General features: G+C 51.9%; 1 protein-coding gene across 9 annotated transcripts in view; it reads right to left on the bottom strand.

Annotated features, from left to right (window-relative positions):
* The window catches only part of FBXL18 (F-box and leucine rich repeat protein 18), a 22,669-nt gene extending 8,899 nt beyond the window's left edge, over positions 1-13,770 (bottom strand). For 4 of the 9 annotated variants that reach the window (XR_014698103.1, XR_014698104.1, XR_014698105.1 and 1 more), the window contains exons 1-5: positions 13,001-13,769; positions 11,916-12,116; positions 9,484-11,024; positions 6,946-7,164; positions 32-6,780 (exon numbers count right to left, since the gene is read on the bottom strand). Coding sequence is in view for 3 of the 9 variants with exons in the window: in XM_084536258.1 (XP_084392384.1) it covers positions 6,946-7,164; positions 9,484-11,024; positions 11,916-12,116; positions 13,001-13,249 (2,210 nt within the window). In the remaining 6 variants the exon portion in view is untranslated. Of the gene's footprint in view, positions 1-31; positions 6,781-6,945; positions 7,165-9,483; positions 11,025-11,915; positions 12,117-13,000 lie in introns of all 9 variants that reach the window. The other 5 variants (XR_014698102.1, XM_084536259.1, XR_014698107.1 and 2 more) reach the window with 4 other exon arrangements.

Below are 13,770 nucleotides of genomic sequence, written 5' to 3'. Positions count from 1 at the left end.
GCATCTGTCTTGGAAGCTTCAGCCCACGTACCTGAGCCAGGCTGGGAACTCCTGTCCCCAAAGCACGGCGTGGTGGAAGGGAGCAGCTGCCGAGGGACACGACCCAAGGGGACACGACCCAAGGCCCAGGCAGGGACTTTGCTCTTCTTTTCAGGAAGGCCAGGCGGACACTTCGGGTTTGCTCCACTGGTTGTGCCCAGATCTCAGGTCCAGGGAACTGCAGGAGCTCTCTCCTTCCTGACAGCGACTGCCAAGGGCATAAAACAGAGCTTTTTCTTTTTTCCTCCAAGCACACCAAAGTGGTGGGGGTGGGATTCCCCCAGGCACCCTCCTCTGTCAGCTGGGAGCATCCTTGCCACCCAGCCGGCCCCCAGAGCGCTCTCAAGAGGGGTGCAACGCCCACAGAGACCCATTTCCAACCCTGCAAGAGCACCGGTGTCGCGCAGACTTCATCTTCTCATCTCAGAAACACACCTCTGAAGTTCCCTAGGAAAGCAGCTGCGATTCCTCAAGTGGCTTCCAGCTCCACACAAGGAGATATTTCCCCCACAGAGCGTTTCCACTCGCCGTGAGCCCCGTCAGTCCAAATCCAACCCAAGAAGGGCACAGACGGGACTCTGGAAGTCCGTGGCACACAGCACTGCCACCTCTGCCACCGCATCGTGTCCCGGACGAGAAGCGACACGCGCCAGATGCACCCCACAAGCAGGGGGGAATTACCTCTCTGCAGCGTGGTTTCCCTCTGTAAGGCACGAATGGCACTCCACCGCTTCTCCCGGGAGCTGAGGTTTGTCAGAAATGCTTCCAGACTGGGTTTCTTAACGTTATTTTGCCAGCTGAACTCTGCATCAGTCAAATGTGACCGGACAATTAGAGAGGGAGGGAACGAGAACCCAAGGAGCGACGCCAGAGCGCCCGGGACACGTCCTAGGGGAGTGCTCTGCCAGAGCAAGCTGAAAGTTATTTCCTAATCTCTTCCACAAATTAAAAAGCAACGGCAGCAACTGCTCAATTAGATTTATTTTACTATGGAAAAGCTTTAAAGCTGCAGTTAATGCTTCCACTCAGCCTTTTACACCCGCGCGAGGAGAGAGCACGACGGTGCTGCTCCAGTTTTATCTCCCAGCCAAGGCAGAGAGGAGGACGTCGCCTGAAAGCCACTTGGTGCACAAAGCCACCTTCCCCCCCGAGGAGGGTTTCGGGACTGAATTCCCTTCCAAACACACGAGCTGGTAGTTGGAGCGAGTCCTTTGGGTTAGCCACAGGAATGCATTTACGAAGGGGCTGCGTTAGTGCCCCCAAAAGGAGACACACAAACACGCCAAGGCCGGGGATGGCCCCACGAGCTGTGCTGGCTTGCAAAGTATTTGAACCCACCCTGAAACAACATCCCTGGCAGCAGCAGAGGTGTCGGGGCCACACCCCGAGCACAGTCAGCCTCTGCCAAGCCCGCCAACGAATTCTTGGGTAAGGCGAGCTGACAAGGATGCAGTTTGTTATTCAGCCCGTGACAGAATGATTCAGGGGTTTCTAAGAGCAGGAAATGAAACAGACAATGAAAGCTGGAGCAGGATGCTAATGATTCACTCCGCCAGCCCAGCGATACATTAAGTCTTCTGCAATCAGACGCGGGGACGGAGCCCACAACATGCTTAGGCTAGCGGAGTGGGCTTGGCAGCTACCGCGCTGGCTCCGGGATGCAGGGAAGCAGCACTGCACCGAGAGGGACTTCGTCAAGGTCAGAAGGAAGAGAAGGTGGTGGAGGGAAGCAAAAACCAGCTTGGAAATCTCAAACAAGCCTCGAGGGGTGATGCCAGCTTCCTGCAGCGCCGATGCAACTGCAGCAGGGTGCTGGAGGGCTCTGCTGAATTCAAAGAGGAGCTCGCGCTCCCCGACTGCCCTATAGCAGCCCCCTCCCCATCCACAAGTGGAAAGGAACACCCGAGAAGGGTTTTTTTTTTTTGAGGCTGAGCCCACGGTGAGAATCCAAGCAAGGAGAATAAATCGGCTGACTAGAAAAAGAAGCTGCAGGGGCTTTCAGAGCAATAGCAACAAGGTGTGGGGGGACGCACGCAGCGCTGATGTGAGCAGAAATTCATTTGCAATAGTTTAGTTCTCTGCCAAATGCCAGGAGAGGGGCTGGCTCGCTCAGCACTTTGCAAATACTCGGTTTCATCCCCAAGCTCCCAGCTGGCAGCCCCGTTTCTGCAGCTGAACCCCAGGAGGGTGCTGCAGCCCTTCAGCGAGCAGCACGGCTGTCGCAGCCACGCGGGGCACCGGGATCAGCAGCTGAAGGAAGGGAAAGATCCAGCCAAGGGTTTCATGTTTAAAACAAAAATATAACAACAAGCAGGAGAAAATTCATAAAATGCGACAAACGCTTGAATAGTAAGATTAATTCAGCCTGAAATAGCTATTCCTGGAAAGTAGCAGGAGTCCTATTGTGAAAGTCACGTCAAGCTAATCGCTGCTCACACCTGACGCTGGCAGAAGTAGGAGGGCTCAGTTAATATTTCTCTTCCTCCATGTCTTGGATCCCCAGAACAGGCAGATTGTCCTAAAACATTAAAATTCTTTGTAATTCCCAGCACTGGTTGACCCTCAGTCACCCAGATCCCGAGGCATGGCGTTACAGAGGGACTTTGCAGAGCCATTTGCTGCAGACAGGTAGCTGGCGTGGCGAGGGAAACAAAGGCACAGAGCTTGAGCTAGGGCTGCCAGCCCTCGGGGGATGCTGCACCAGCACCCCACGCCTCTGTCCCCTCTCCCAACAAGCTACCAGACCCCAGGAGGTTCCTCCCTGCCTCTGGGAGAGGTGAGCAGGCTGGCCAAGCTGCCCACCCACCTCCCCAAAACACATCTTTCGCTTGCTGACCACGCCGTCTTCCGCGGCTTCTCTTGGATTGCACTTATCTAAGTCTCGACTCACCTCTATGCCTGGACACTTTTCCCTTAAGTCTCCCTGAGACTTTTCGTTTTGCTTTGTGGTGGGTTTTGTTGTTTTCTTTTAAATTTAACCGTTGCTTTCTCGGCCTTTTCCAAGGCCTTCTCACAGGCGTGTATTGTCTGGTACTGCAGAGTCCTTGGAGTCATTACAAGGATAGGAGCTATCTCAACCCTTAAGCTAAAACCAGAAAAATTCTAAAGGAACACACTGGAAAATAAAATCTGTCCTTGAGGCCAAGGGGACGCTTGCCAAAGCATTTCCCATCCCCTCTTCCAGCCGATTTTCTGCTGGCAAGCTCCGCCAGGAGAGCAACTTGTGCACATTTGCGAGGTGCCTGCTGACCGTGCCATGGAGCAGCGCGATGCTGAAGCCATCCAAATTCCTTTTCCCGCAAGATTTTTGAGGCAGAGAAATACAAGCATATAAACGCGATTATTTAGCATGCAACGCATCAGGACAGAGGAGCGGGGCACCTTCCGTAGGTCACAGCTCCATCTACTGACTGCTTCTCAAAATCACAGCGTGAAAATCCTCGGGGAAAGCTGCTCGAAGCCAAGCCCCCTCCTCTGACCGCCTGGTTAGCCCGACTCGGAGCTCCCTGCAACCATTTAGAAAGAATCCCAGCACTGCAGCTCTGCCCAGAAGGGAGAAAACCTCTCGTTTCAAGGAAATTCTTTGTAAAACAAAAAATAAAGGGGTTACACTTGAAGATAAAACAACCGTGGGTCCTGGCACTGTGGGGTTTTAGTGGGTTGGAAGTGACACTGCAATGGGTTTAACAGAAGAGTTATTTAAGCGAAGGCAGCACGTGCTTTTAGATAAGCAGCCTGGCAAAGTTAGGGTGCGAGCACAGAAAGGAAAACACTGTTGTGAGATCTGCTGCTATCTGAAGCCCGGCGGCAGCTGAGCACCATGTGATGGGGAGAGAAATGTCATTTTACAGGGAAACCGTGAGCCTAGACCAGTGTGATGTGAAAGCTGAGGCAGACGGGGGCAGTGGACACGGCTCACCCAGGCTGCATGCCCCCCTCTAATCACTGGGTCCCTTCCCACGTGCACCGAGGATGTCCCTGAACCATAAAAATTACCCCTCCCCTCCACGTCGAGGAAAACAAGAAGAAAGAAGAACACTGCAATGATTTATCTGCCCAGAGGGAAACCGTCGTCTCCCAGGCTCAGAGGAGACCTTGCCCTTGCAAGCCTCTTGTTTGCTGATGAGGGCTCCAGACGAATTCTCTTCTGCTTACTGTGCTCCGTTGCAAAAGAGGCAGGACTGAATCAGAGGCTTTTTACGGACTGAAACACGAACTAACCTCTCTGAAACAGCAGCGAGCTGCAGCCAGAAGACTGCCCGCGGGACAGCTGGAGAGCACCAGGCCCAGCTTGGAGCTGTCACAAGGCTAAAAGGCACAAGAACAACTTTTTTTTTTGCAGCCCAGGAGAGCAGAAACAGATAATGCCGTCCTATTTTACAGGCAAGGGGAAGAGTTTGAGAATCTGCTCAGGCTTTAAGCCATCGGTGTGGAGCAGGAGGTTCAATACCTGAGCTCCCATCACCACACCTTCCAGCACAAGTCTGTGGTAGAAAACTGTCTGTTCTCCCCAAATCGGTCCCAGCCTCTTCTGTGAGCCAAACCCTCTGTGAATCCACATCTGGAAAAGAACTGCACGGCACTGGATGGCATTTTCAAGCCCTCCCAGCCCTGCCACCTGCAGCAAATCGCTGCATACACCCAGCCCTAAGGGACCCCCTCGCTCTCATTTCTTTTTGGAGGCGTTGGGAGAACGGGGGTGATTTCAGCCCTGCCTTCTTGCTCACAAGCTGCAGTCACTTGGCTGCCCTCAGCCTAAACCAGATCATTTCCACAGCCCCACAACAGGAGCTCTGCCCTGCAGCGGGACCTGAGGAACACAAATCCATTCCCCCAGCTCCAAGGGAGGGGAGCAAAAATGCCCTCCCTGCTCTCACCTCCTCCTTCCCACTCATCCCTCGTGTTCTCCCTGCACGCACAGCATCTGCACACATCCCTCCCCCCCCAAAAAAAATAAGGAAAAAAGCCACCTTCTTTCATTCTAGAGCCTTTTCCACAGGTTTCAGTCATGAACTAGCTTGCTAAGGGATTTTACTGCGTGTCTCCTCGCCCTTGGAGCAGCAGATAAAACGCAGGCAAGAGAAAGTCAATTCCTGACCCCCATCAGGAGGCACATTTACACAAGGACGAGAACAGGATCGCTGGGAAAATCAGGTGGTTAAAGGCTCGCTGATGGCTCGTGGAAGACCCCAGGCTTTGCTTACACATCATTTTCTGTATTTTGTTCCTTCCGTGTTATTGCTGGAGACAGTTGCATGAGAACGGGATCTCTGTTGCTTAGGAGAGCATCTGCTCCCACTGCTTCTCCTCCTCCCGAAGTCATAATCTTACGTGGCATCAAAATCGTTTCCAGAGCCACCAATTACAGTGTCACAGAGGATTATGACTTCAGGTGCAGGATCTGCAGTGGGAGCAGATGCTCTGCTCAGAAAAAAAGAACTTCAAAAATTCTGTTTTCATACAAACGTCTCTATTAATAAGACACAAAAGGAGAGAAATAGTCTGACAGCCAGAACTGTTGCTAAATATAAAAGCAGTTTTTAACATTTTCATGAGGCATCAGCTGCTCTTTGGAAAGTTCCCAGGCTTTAAATTATTAAGAGGTACAGAATGTAGTGGGAATCCATACACAACAGAGGAAGAGAGGAGGAAGAGACTGCAGAACAGCATTTTTCTGCTCAGTAAGCGGATGTTAAAATGTTGGCCAGTGCTGCAAAAGCATCTCAGGGAGGAGGGCAGAATAAAAACCAGAAACTGTGGATTCGTGGTTCTTTCTAAGGATCCCCAAAGCACTACCAAAACCAACCCAGGACTGACTTTACCGATACAAAGCCCTGTAAAAATACAAACCCAAGGAATGCCTGACAAGGGATTCGTATAGGTGTTTCCGACAATCACTGTCCCAAAAGAACAGGGAGCCTTCTAGAGGCTGTAACAAGCAATCCCGTGTGCAGCTCGAGAGGTAGCTGATGTAGTCATAGGCTCTTCTGGATCCGATCCTCGGAAACGAGCCAAGAGTAATAAGTCAGGCTGGAGCTGGAGAAAGGCTCGGGGGAGGAGCACCCCTCAGGACGCAGTAACCACGCCGTGCGACTCGGAATTTTTGTTAGAGCTTAACAGGGCAAAGCGACAGCGGGTGAGAAAGAAAACAGATCGAAGGTGGAGAAAATGCCTTACAGAAAAAAAATAAATAATGGAGAGTCTGCTGCATGGGAAATATTTTGTTAGATGACTGCCGCTATTAGATTCCAAAATGCCAGGAGTAATTAAAAGCTCTCTTTTCAAATGCAGTTCACGGCTCACACAAATGTTTCCCACCACGTGAGCCTCAGAGCACTGCAAGGGGCCAAGCGAAATGCATTTAAGAACTGCCAAACGTGCAAAGGCAGTTTGTACCAATTCTTCCCCCCCCCCCTTATTCTCCGCCGAAGAAAAACCCTTCACAACAACCCTTTAAAAAGGCTTTGAATTGTACTAGCAGGGGATTATCAGTAAGTGACATTTACAAGTGATTAGAGGACGAAGAATTATCTCAGTCACTTGTGGGAAAGGAGGAAAGCTTCAAGGTCAAACCTCTCAGTGCTTCAAATGTCGGCAGATGTTTTGTTTACACGAGAAGTGCCGTTTGATTTATGACGGGGCCGTACGTCCAGAACTTCAGCTGATGGAGCTGCAGAGAACGCGGGTGGGAACGGAATCAAGAATCCGTACAATACCTTCAAATGTTTCACTGATTGCCTCCTATGAAAATAAGAGGCTATTTCGTGCTCCAAGCAGTTACACCGTACCTATTAGCTTCTTAGAACAAGTGCTCCAAGCCACACAAACCTTGGCAAGCGAGGAGACGGGAGATAAACCTCGAGCAGCTCCAGAAATCCCACAGCAACCCCCTTTTTCCTCACTCACCTCCGGACAATGGACTGCTGGAGGTTTCTGCAGACGGTGAGAGATTCTCCCATAAACATGTGGCACATGACGACCTCGAGGCAGCTGGCCATGAATGACATCACTGCGTCAGACTGCAGAGTCCCGCTCCGGGAGACGATGCAAAGCCTCTGGAGAGAGGAGCAGTGGCTCAGCGCCTGGAAGAACTGGGCACCCGCGCTGAAGTAGGGCTGCTCCAGCCTGCGGGAGCAAAGAGAGACAAGTCAGGGGGCAGCTGGGGCTTAGGGATGCTTTCAGGTAAGAGAGAAGATGGCACGTTTGCAGGGGGTTGGCAAACGGAGCAGCCAACGTCCACCAACCTGTTCCACCTACAGACAGCTTCTGCCTGCCGGTGCCAGAGGTAGGGCACAAAATCCTGATGTTGCAAGCTCAGACATCCCACTCGAATGACATCAGGGGGACAAACACACAGAAAGGCCCTACGCTGCCGTAACCCTGCTCCTGAGAGGGTTCCTCAAAGGCACGCTGGCTGAGGTGGGTCTGAAACCTGAGCAGCAGACTGATTCTGGTCTTAGGACAAACATAGGTAGGAAAAGCTGGGCTGACATCTACTTATTTAGGGACTTACGGCCCCAGCGCACCCACCCCTGGTCTGGTTAGCTTTAGTTTACTGCCTGGAGAGAAGCAGACGTGAAAAACTCACAATGTGCACGTGGTGATACAGACCTCGTGCCTCTGAGCCAGCATTGACCACCTCCAGCCCTGCCTGGTCAGAGGATGGGAAAGAACTGAAGCTACTTTATGGAGAATTGACACAAACTTTACCTTAAATACTCAGCCCAGGGAGCAGAGATTGGATTTTTCCTGCCCTGGATACCCCCAACGAGGGGTCTGTGCCCCAGCTGGCAGCACACCCCAATGCGCCCCAGTCACTGGGTCAGCGGGGCCGAGAGCTCTGCCAAGGTGAATCCAGCAGGTGGGAACAAGCTGTCGGCCCCAGCCTCATGGGGATAATCTCCAGCAGGCTTTTGTGGTCCACGGCGGTCAGTTTACAACACCTGAAGAGATGCCAACAGCCCACCAGCTCCTTGAGCAAGAGCTCGAAATGAATATTAAGGAAACGGGAAGCTTCTCCAATTTTTCAGCAGCACTATTTGCCCGATATCGGTTTAGGACAAAGCACAGAAGCCCTCACAACCTTACAGTAGGTTTTTAGGTTAATCCCTGTAGGAACAGACACGCTGCAGTACTGCCTTTCGCTCGCTAGATGACAATGTTGCTCTGGAATAGCCCTGAAACTAACGCTCAGCCTGGAAGGTGGGGAGGGGAAAAGGGGGAGATGCACCAGAGGATTAGTTAAATGAAAAAAAAGTGCATTATCAGGAGGAAGCGCTGAACATTAAAAACCTTTTAAACCTATTTAAAACCTTAGGCTTCGCCCAAGGAACCACGAGAGCTCCCCCTGAACCGCCTGGCTGTCACAAGGAGACTCCCTCGCTCATCCTTCCCGGAGGCTGTGCGCTGCCTCCCATCTTCAGTGGCCACAGCCTCCATTTCGGAGGCTCTGGGAGCTGCAGGGCCGAGCTGGGAGAAGCAGCACTGCACCCCCGAGCCTCCCTCCCCTCATCTCAGCTCTTCCAAGGGCATTCAGCCTGCTCAAGGATAAATAAATATCCACGCACGTGACCCGAGGCATTAAGCAACAGAATCTCCAACAGCATCTCCGACAGCTGCTGTCCCTGGGATGAGAGCAACGCTCCTCGCCTCCTGAAAACGGGACGTGGTGGGCAAGGGAAAAACAAGAGGGGTTTCAGCTACCCCTTCACTGCTGGGATGGCTTGGGATCATGCACACAAACAGCAGCCTCAGCTGACGAGCAGTGATCTTAGTCACGCTGTAATTAACTGTCTTTGTGGTCACAGGCATGCATCGTAAGAGGATGACCTTGTTTTTGCTGTTTTATGGCATTTTAGACCTCTTTTGTGAATGGATAATGACCAGACCTCACGGGTTGGCCAGTTTCCCCCAGAATCAGTTTCCGTTGGTGAAAAAATAAAACTAAAAAATAAATTTTAAAAAAGAGATGGTTATAAAATATAAGCCAAAGGTAATAAAATATTGCAATGGGGCTCTAAATTATCTAGACATTGTAGGAGTCTCCTCCATCCTGGAAGTTTAGGAGATGTACGTGTACACAAAGTCAAGAAGTCAGCAAAGGCACGTAACATTTAACCTAGCCCTGACAGCTAGCTCCCAAACATGCTGCGTCCACTCTTCCTTATCTAAAAGGAAGGCAGTTGCAGCACAGAGACTTTAAGCACTTAAAACACTGGTTAAAAGGCATATCCTGAGCCCTCGAGAACAGCACGAGATGCCTTCCTGTGCTCCTCAGCTCTGGAAAGAAAACAACCAGTTTGCAAGCCGTTGCAGCAACTTTTGACCCGTTTTTTTGAACAGAGGCCGATCGGAAGAGGAACACTTGCAGTTTTTACACAAACCACACGCTCCATTTCTGGAGCTCCACAACCAAAACGGAGATGTTCGATGGCAGCCCCTCACCTGAGATCTCTCAAGCACTTGCAGTGTTTCAGCATGTCCATGAGAGCAGACATGTAGACCACCTTCCCCATCATGCCCAGGTTGGCCAGCGAAAGAGTCCGCAAATGCTGGCACTGCAATCCGATGCTAACGAGCCCAGAACCAGTAATGATATTTGGCAGTTGTGCTAGGGTGAGGCTCTGCAAATAAGTCAACTGGCTAATGGCAGCCACCTCCGAATCCCCCACGCTCTGCGCCCGGACGCAAGGAGGCAACGAGTTCCGAATGGCCGGCTCGTTGCGGGGCATGGCAGAGGAAAAACTGGACCCTATTATTTCCAAGGTTTCCAAAAACCGGAGGCTTCCCATCAGAGTCCAGAACACCGAAGACTCTATCTTCTGATTCGCCTGGTCCGTTAAGTTCCTCGGGTACGTCTGTATCCCCACCCGGACTTTCTTTCCAAAGGTTTGGGGCGCCGCATTGGGCTGCGTGGGAGGCTTTTCCACGTTTGCAGCAACGTCTGTGATGGAACAAACCGGGAGTGCTAGCGAGAGGAGGTGCTTTAGCCTGGACAGAAGCTGGCACAGATGATTCCCTATGCTTTCCGAGCTGTGGTGGTGAGCTGCGGAGAGGTTGAGGTGTCGCAGGTTGCAGCAAGACACTACCAGGCTTTCCAGAATGCTGCTGTCAATGTCATCTTCTGCTTTTCGGAACAAGGACTCCGGAGCCAGACAGTGAACGCAGCCGCTGAGGTTCAGGCTGGTCAAGCTTTTAAGATCCTTCCCCCCGTTAATAACTCTCTGGATCAGGTGGCCACCAGATAAGGTGCAGCGGCTAAAGCTGAAGTAGAAAGGGTTGTTGAACTTCAAGTGTTGCAGGAGCCCGGAGCCGTTAATCCAGGCTTTGGGCAGTTGTAAAGCATCCAGGCGTACGTTTCGAGCCATGGAGTCCAGGAGGTTTTTAGTGGCTCCCGTCTCAGCGAAACTACCAGGGGCAGAAATGAGGAAGGCGTGCAGGTTCTCAGGTGTCCGATCACTCAGCACCGCCAAGTACAGCCTCACCACCTCCTGATTAACGTAGCCAGGAGCCAGCCTGGCATAGAAGACGCGAAGGTTCTGGTAATGGGGCACGTTGCTCTCCCCTACCATTAGCTGCCCGGAGAGCATAAAACCTTCTCGCGAGCGATCAAGGATCTCAAAGTAAAGCAGCAGTTTCTCAAGGCTAGTGCAGCACGGAACGACACCGTATGACGGGGTGTAAAGGGTTTGCTTCAATTCCGAGACACGGCTAAGAGTGGCCTTACACTCACTGCTTAGCTGACTGGCATCGAAACCCGGGTTTACGTCTATCGCCAGGGAGCGCAGGTGCTGGAGGGCGGACAGCATCTTTGAGAGGCGGAGAGAAGTGATGTGGCACCCAGACAAGTTCAGTTTTACCAGGTTCTTGCATCGTATTACATGATCAATAGTGGAGCTGGGCAGCCAATAGCACCCAGCCATGTTCAGCTGGTAAATCTCTTTTCCGATATCCCTCATCAGTTGCTTCACTTTGTCTTTGTTTACCTGTGCTCAAACAAAACCAGATTCAATGAGATATATGGCAAGTGTGTACTGACTCAGTTTCCCATCTGAAGATGGGGTTAACACTGGCTAGCACTGAGATTACGTGGTTCATCCAAGGGCCTTGGAACACTAGCACAGCCTAAGAATCATTAAAGCACCGCTTAATCTGCCATGCTTTGACCTCTTAAGATTACACTTCCTTTAGCTTCTCAGGCTGTGCAGTTCTGCATTACTGACTGCGAGGCCAAAATCTGTTCAGCAGCTGATAGCGGAACGGAGGACGATCTCCATTTTCTAACAGCAAAACTAGTTCAGCAGAATTATCTATCTATGGAAACTCAAAGAACGCTTTCATTCTCCTTCATCGGCTTTCTTCTTTTGGAAATGAGGGAGAGAAGCTTAGGCTTGGCGATACGGCCCTCATAACACGTATCACCCTTCATTCCTAAGCTTTATTTTTGTTACAACTCAAATACATTTTCCTGCTTAGCTGACTGCATGCCTGACAGCAGCATGCACAAGTTTTTCTGCTCACATAGATTTCTTTGTACAACAGCATGGAAAATGTATTTTGGGAAAATGGTATCTTCATACAGCCATAGTCAAAAGCAGCTATAAATGGCAAGTCAAGTTTACTTTCATTCGGCCTCCAGAAAGGAAGATATATAAAATACCATCAGTGAAAACTATCTAAGGGAGCACAGAGCTGTCCTAACAAAGCATTCTGCAAAACAAATGCTTTTATAAAACAGTTTATTGTTTATTTGTTTTTCAGAGTTCAAGAGCACGACATTTATGCAGACACACTGAAATACTCTATTTCTTGGCATTTTTTTTCAGAACACAGACTTGTCGTCACAGCTAACAGAAGAAGCAAGCTACTCTCCCCACCTTATAATCTTTCTGAAGTAAAACTGTATGGGTTAGGCTCTTGTCAAGGCAAAGCGTTGCGAGTTTCCTGCAGGTTTTCCGGACATTCAGGACAAGGTCTGTGCAAGGGACGTAGCTCAGGATGTGCAAAAGGATCTCATCCGAGAACTCCATCAGGTTGACACCATTACTTTCCTCCTCGCTCTCCCCACTTACAAGCTCCTGGAAGAGAAAAAAAAAAAAAAGAAAAAGGAAAAAAAAGAAAGGCTACCAGTTCACAGACTTCAGCAAAGCTTGTGAGAAAACAGATATACGGTGTCTCAGAAGGATTTATAAAGATAAAACAGAACCACTTGAATCATTAAATACTTCCCCCCCGCCTTGAGAAACCCAAACCTCTCCTTCAAAAGACCATACTGAGGTGGTGCAAAACTTCACACAAAGCCACAGTATCTTTAGTCACTTTTTTGCTGTGGGCTGCTTAAAAAATAAAATATTTACCTTCGTTCCTCCTCTGCCACTGACTTTGCAATTGGAAAAACATCATTCCCTGATCCTTTCAGAATATAACCCAGCAATCCCTTCCCTGAAGAGCAATCCATTCCAATAACCTTACGAGTTATGTAACTGCTCATATATATCAAAAATAATAAAAGACCTGCAGGTTTAAAGCCCAGGATCGGGTACCCCATCTCTTCTACACCACACCACACCACAACCGTGCCAAACCTCCCTCACCCCACAACCCCTCCATCACCCCCCAGATGCTCCTGCCTGGCCCCCAGCCCACCCCATCGCACCGAGCCGGTGCTTTTGGGGCTTAAACCCTGCTTTTAACGAAGCTCGAGTGGAAATTAACGCAATGCCAGCCCCTGAAGGGGAAGGGGGTGCCCTAGCACCGCGCCGCAGCACCCACAAAACCCCACAGCGCATCCCTACAGGAGGGCGACCCCTGAGGACCGGGTGCTCAGCACAACCCCGAGGGCAGCCCCCTCACCACGGGGACCGGCTCCAGCCCCTGAGGGGAGCCCGGTTGCCCCCATCCCGGCGCCGGCCGCGGTTATACCGGCGCTCGGAGGCCGGGGAGCGGCCCCTCCGCACCTCACCTCACCACAGCGGAACATGACGGCGGTGGCGGCGGCGGTCCCCTCGCCACACCGGCCACCGCTCAAACCCGCCGCCTCCCGGCCTGGCTCCCCGCCGGCCCGGCCGCCGCTCGGTTCTTCCGGCGCTGCCATGACCCGGCTTCCGCGCCTCGCCACTCCTCCGCCGCCCCGCGCCGCCATCTTGAGGCGGGAGCGCGGGAAGGGGGCGGCCGCCTCCCGCCGCCATCTTGAGCGCGGCGCCGCCGCCATGTTGGGGGTGGCGGCTGGGCGCTGCCTCCCTCACAGGGGGGTGCGGGGCTCGCTGCTCGCCCCCCCTCCGGTTTACAGGGCTCGGCCCCGAGGTTGAAATTAAGCACGGCCCCGAGGTTGAAATTAAGCACTGGTTTCTTCACTTCTGCCCGGCTCTGGTGGTGCTGAGAGCCGAGCCAGCAGGGCAGCCTCCCTGCCTCCTACCGGTCTCCTCCGCCACCTCAGCGGCTGACTCACGCCAAGCCCGCGCCCCACGAAACCTCGAGGCTGCTCCCTGAGTGAAAATCCGCCCTGTGCCCAGCCGTGACTCAGCCAACAGCTGCATACGGGGCACAGAGGGCTTGGCCAGCCACCCTAGTGGGATATTTTGCAGCCTGAGGGGCATTTGCTGTATTAGTGCCCTGCCCTTCAGTGCAGGCAGCGGGCAAATGATCCCATCCCTGTCCACAGTGGTTTTGTAGGCTGGGAGCAGCTTGGGGTGACACCCCAAGCACTAAAGGATGTGATCTTAACAAGGAAAA

Source organism: Aythya ferina (assembly GCF_964211825.1).
Source record: "Aythya ferina genome assembly, chromosome: 15".
Taxonomy (NCBI): Eukaryota; Metazoa; Chordata; class Aves; order Anseriformes; family Anatidae; genus Aythya; species Aythya ferina.
Note: the sequence above shows the minus strand (reverse complement) of the source record. Positions and strands in the feature narration are given on the sequence as shown.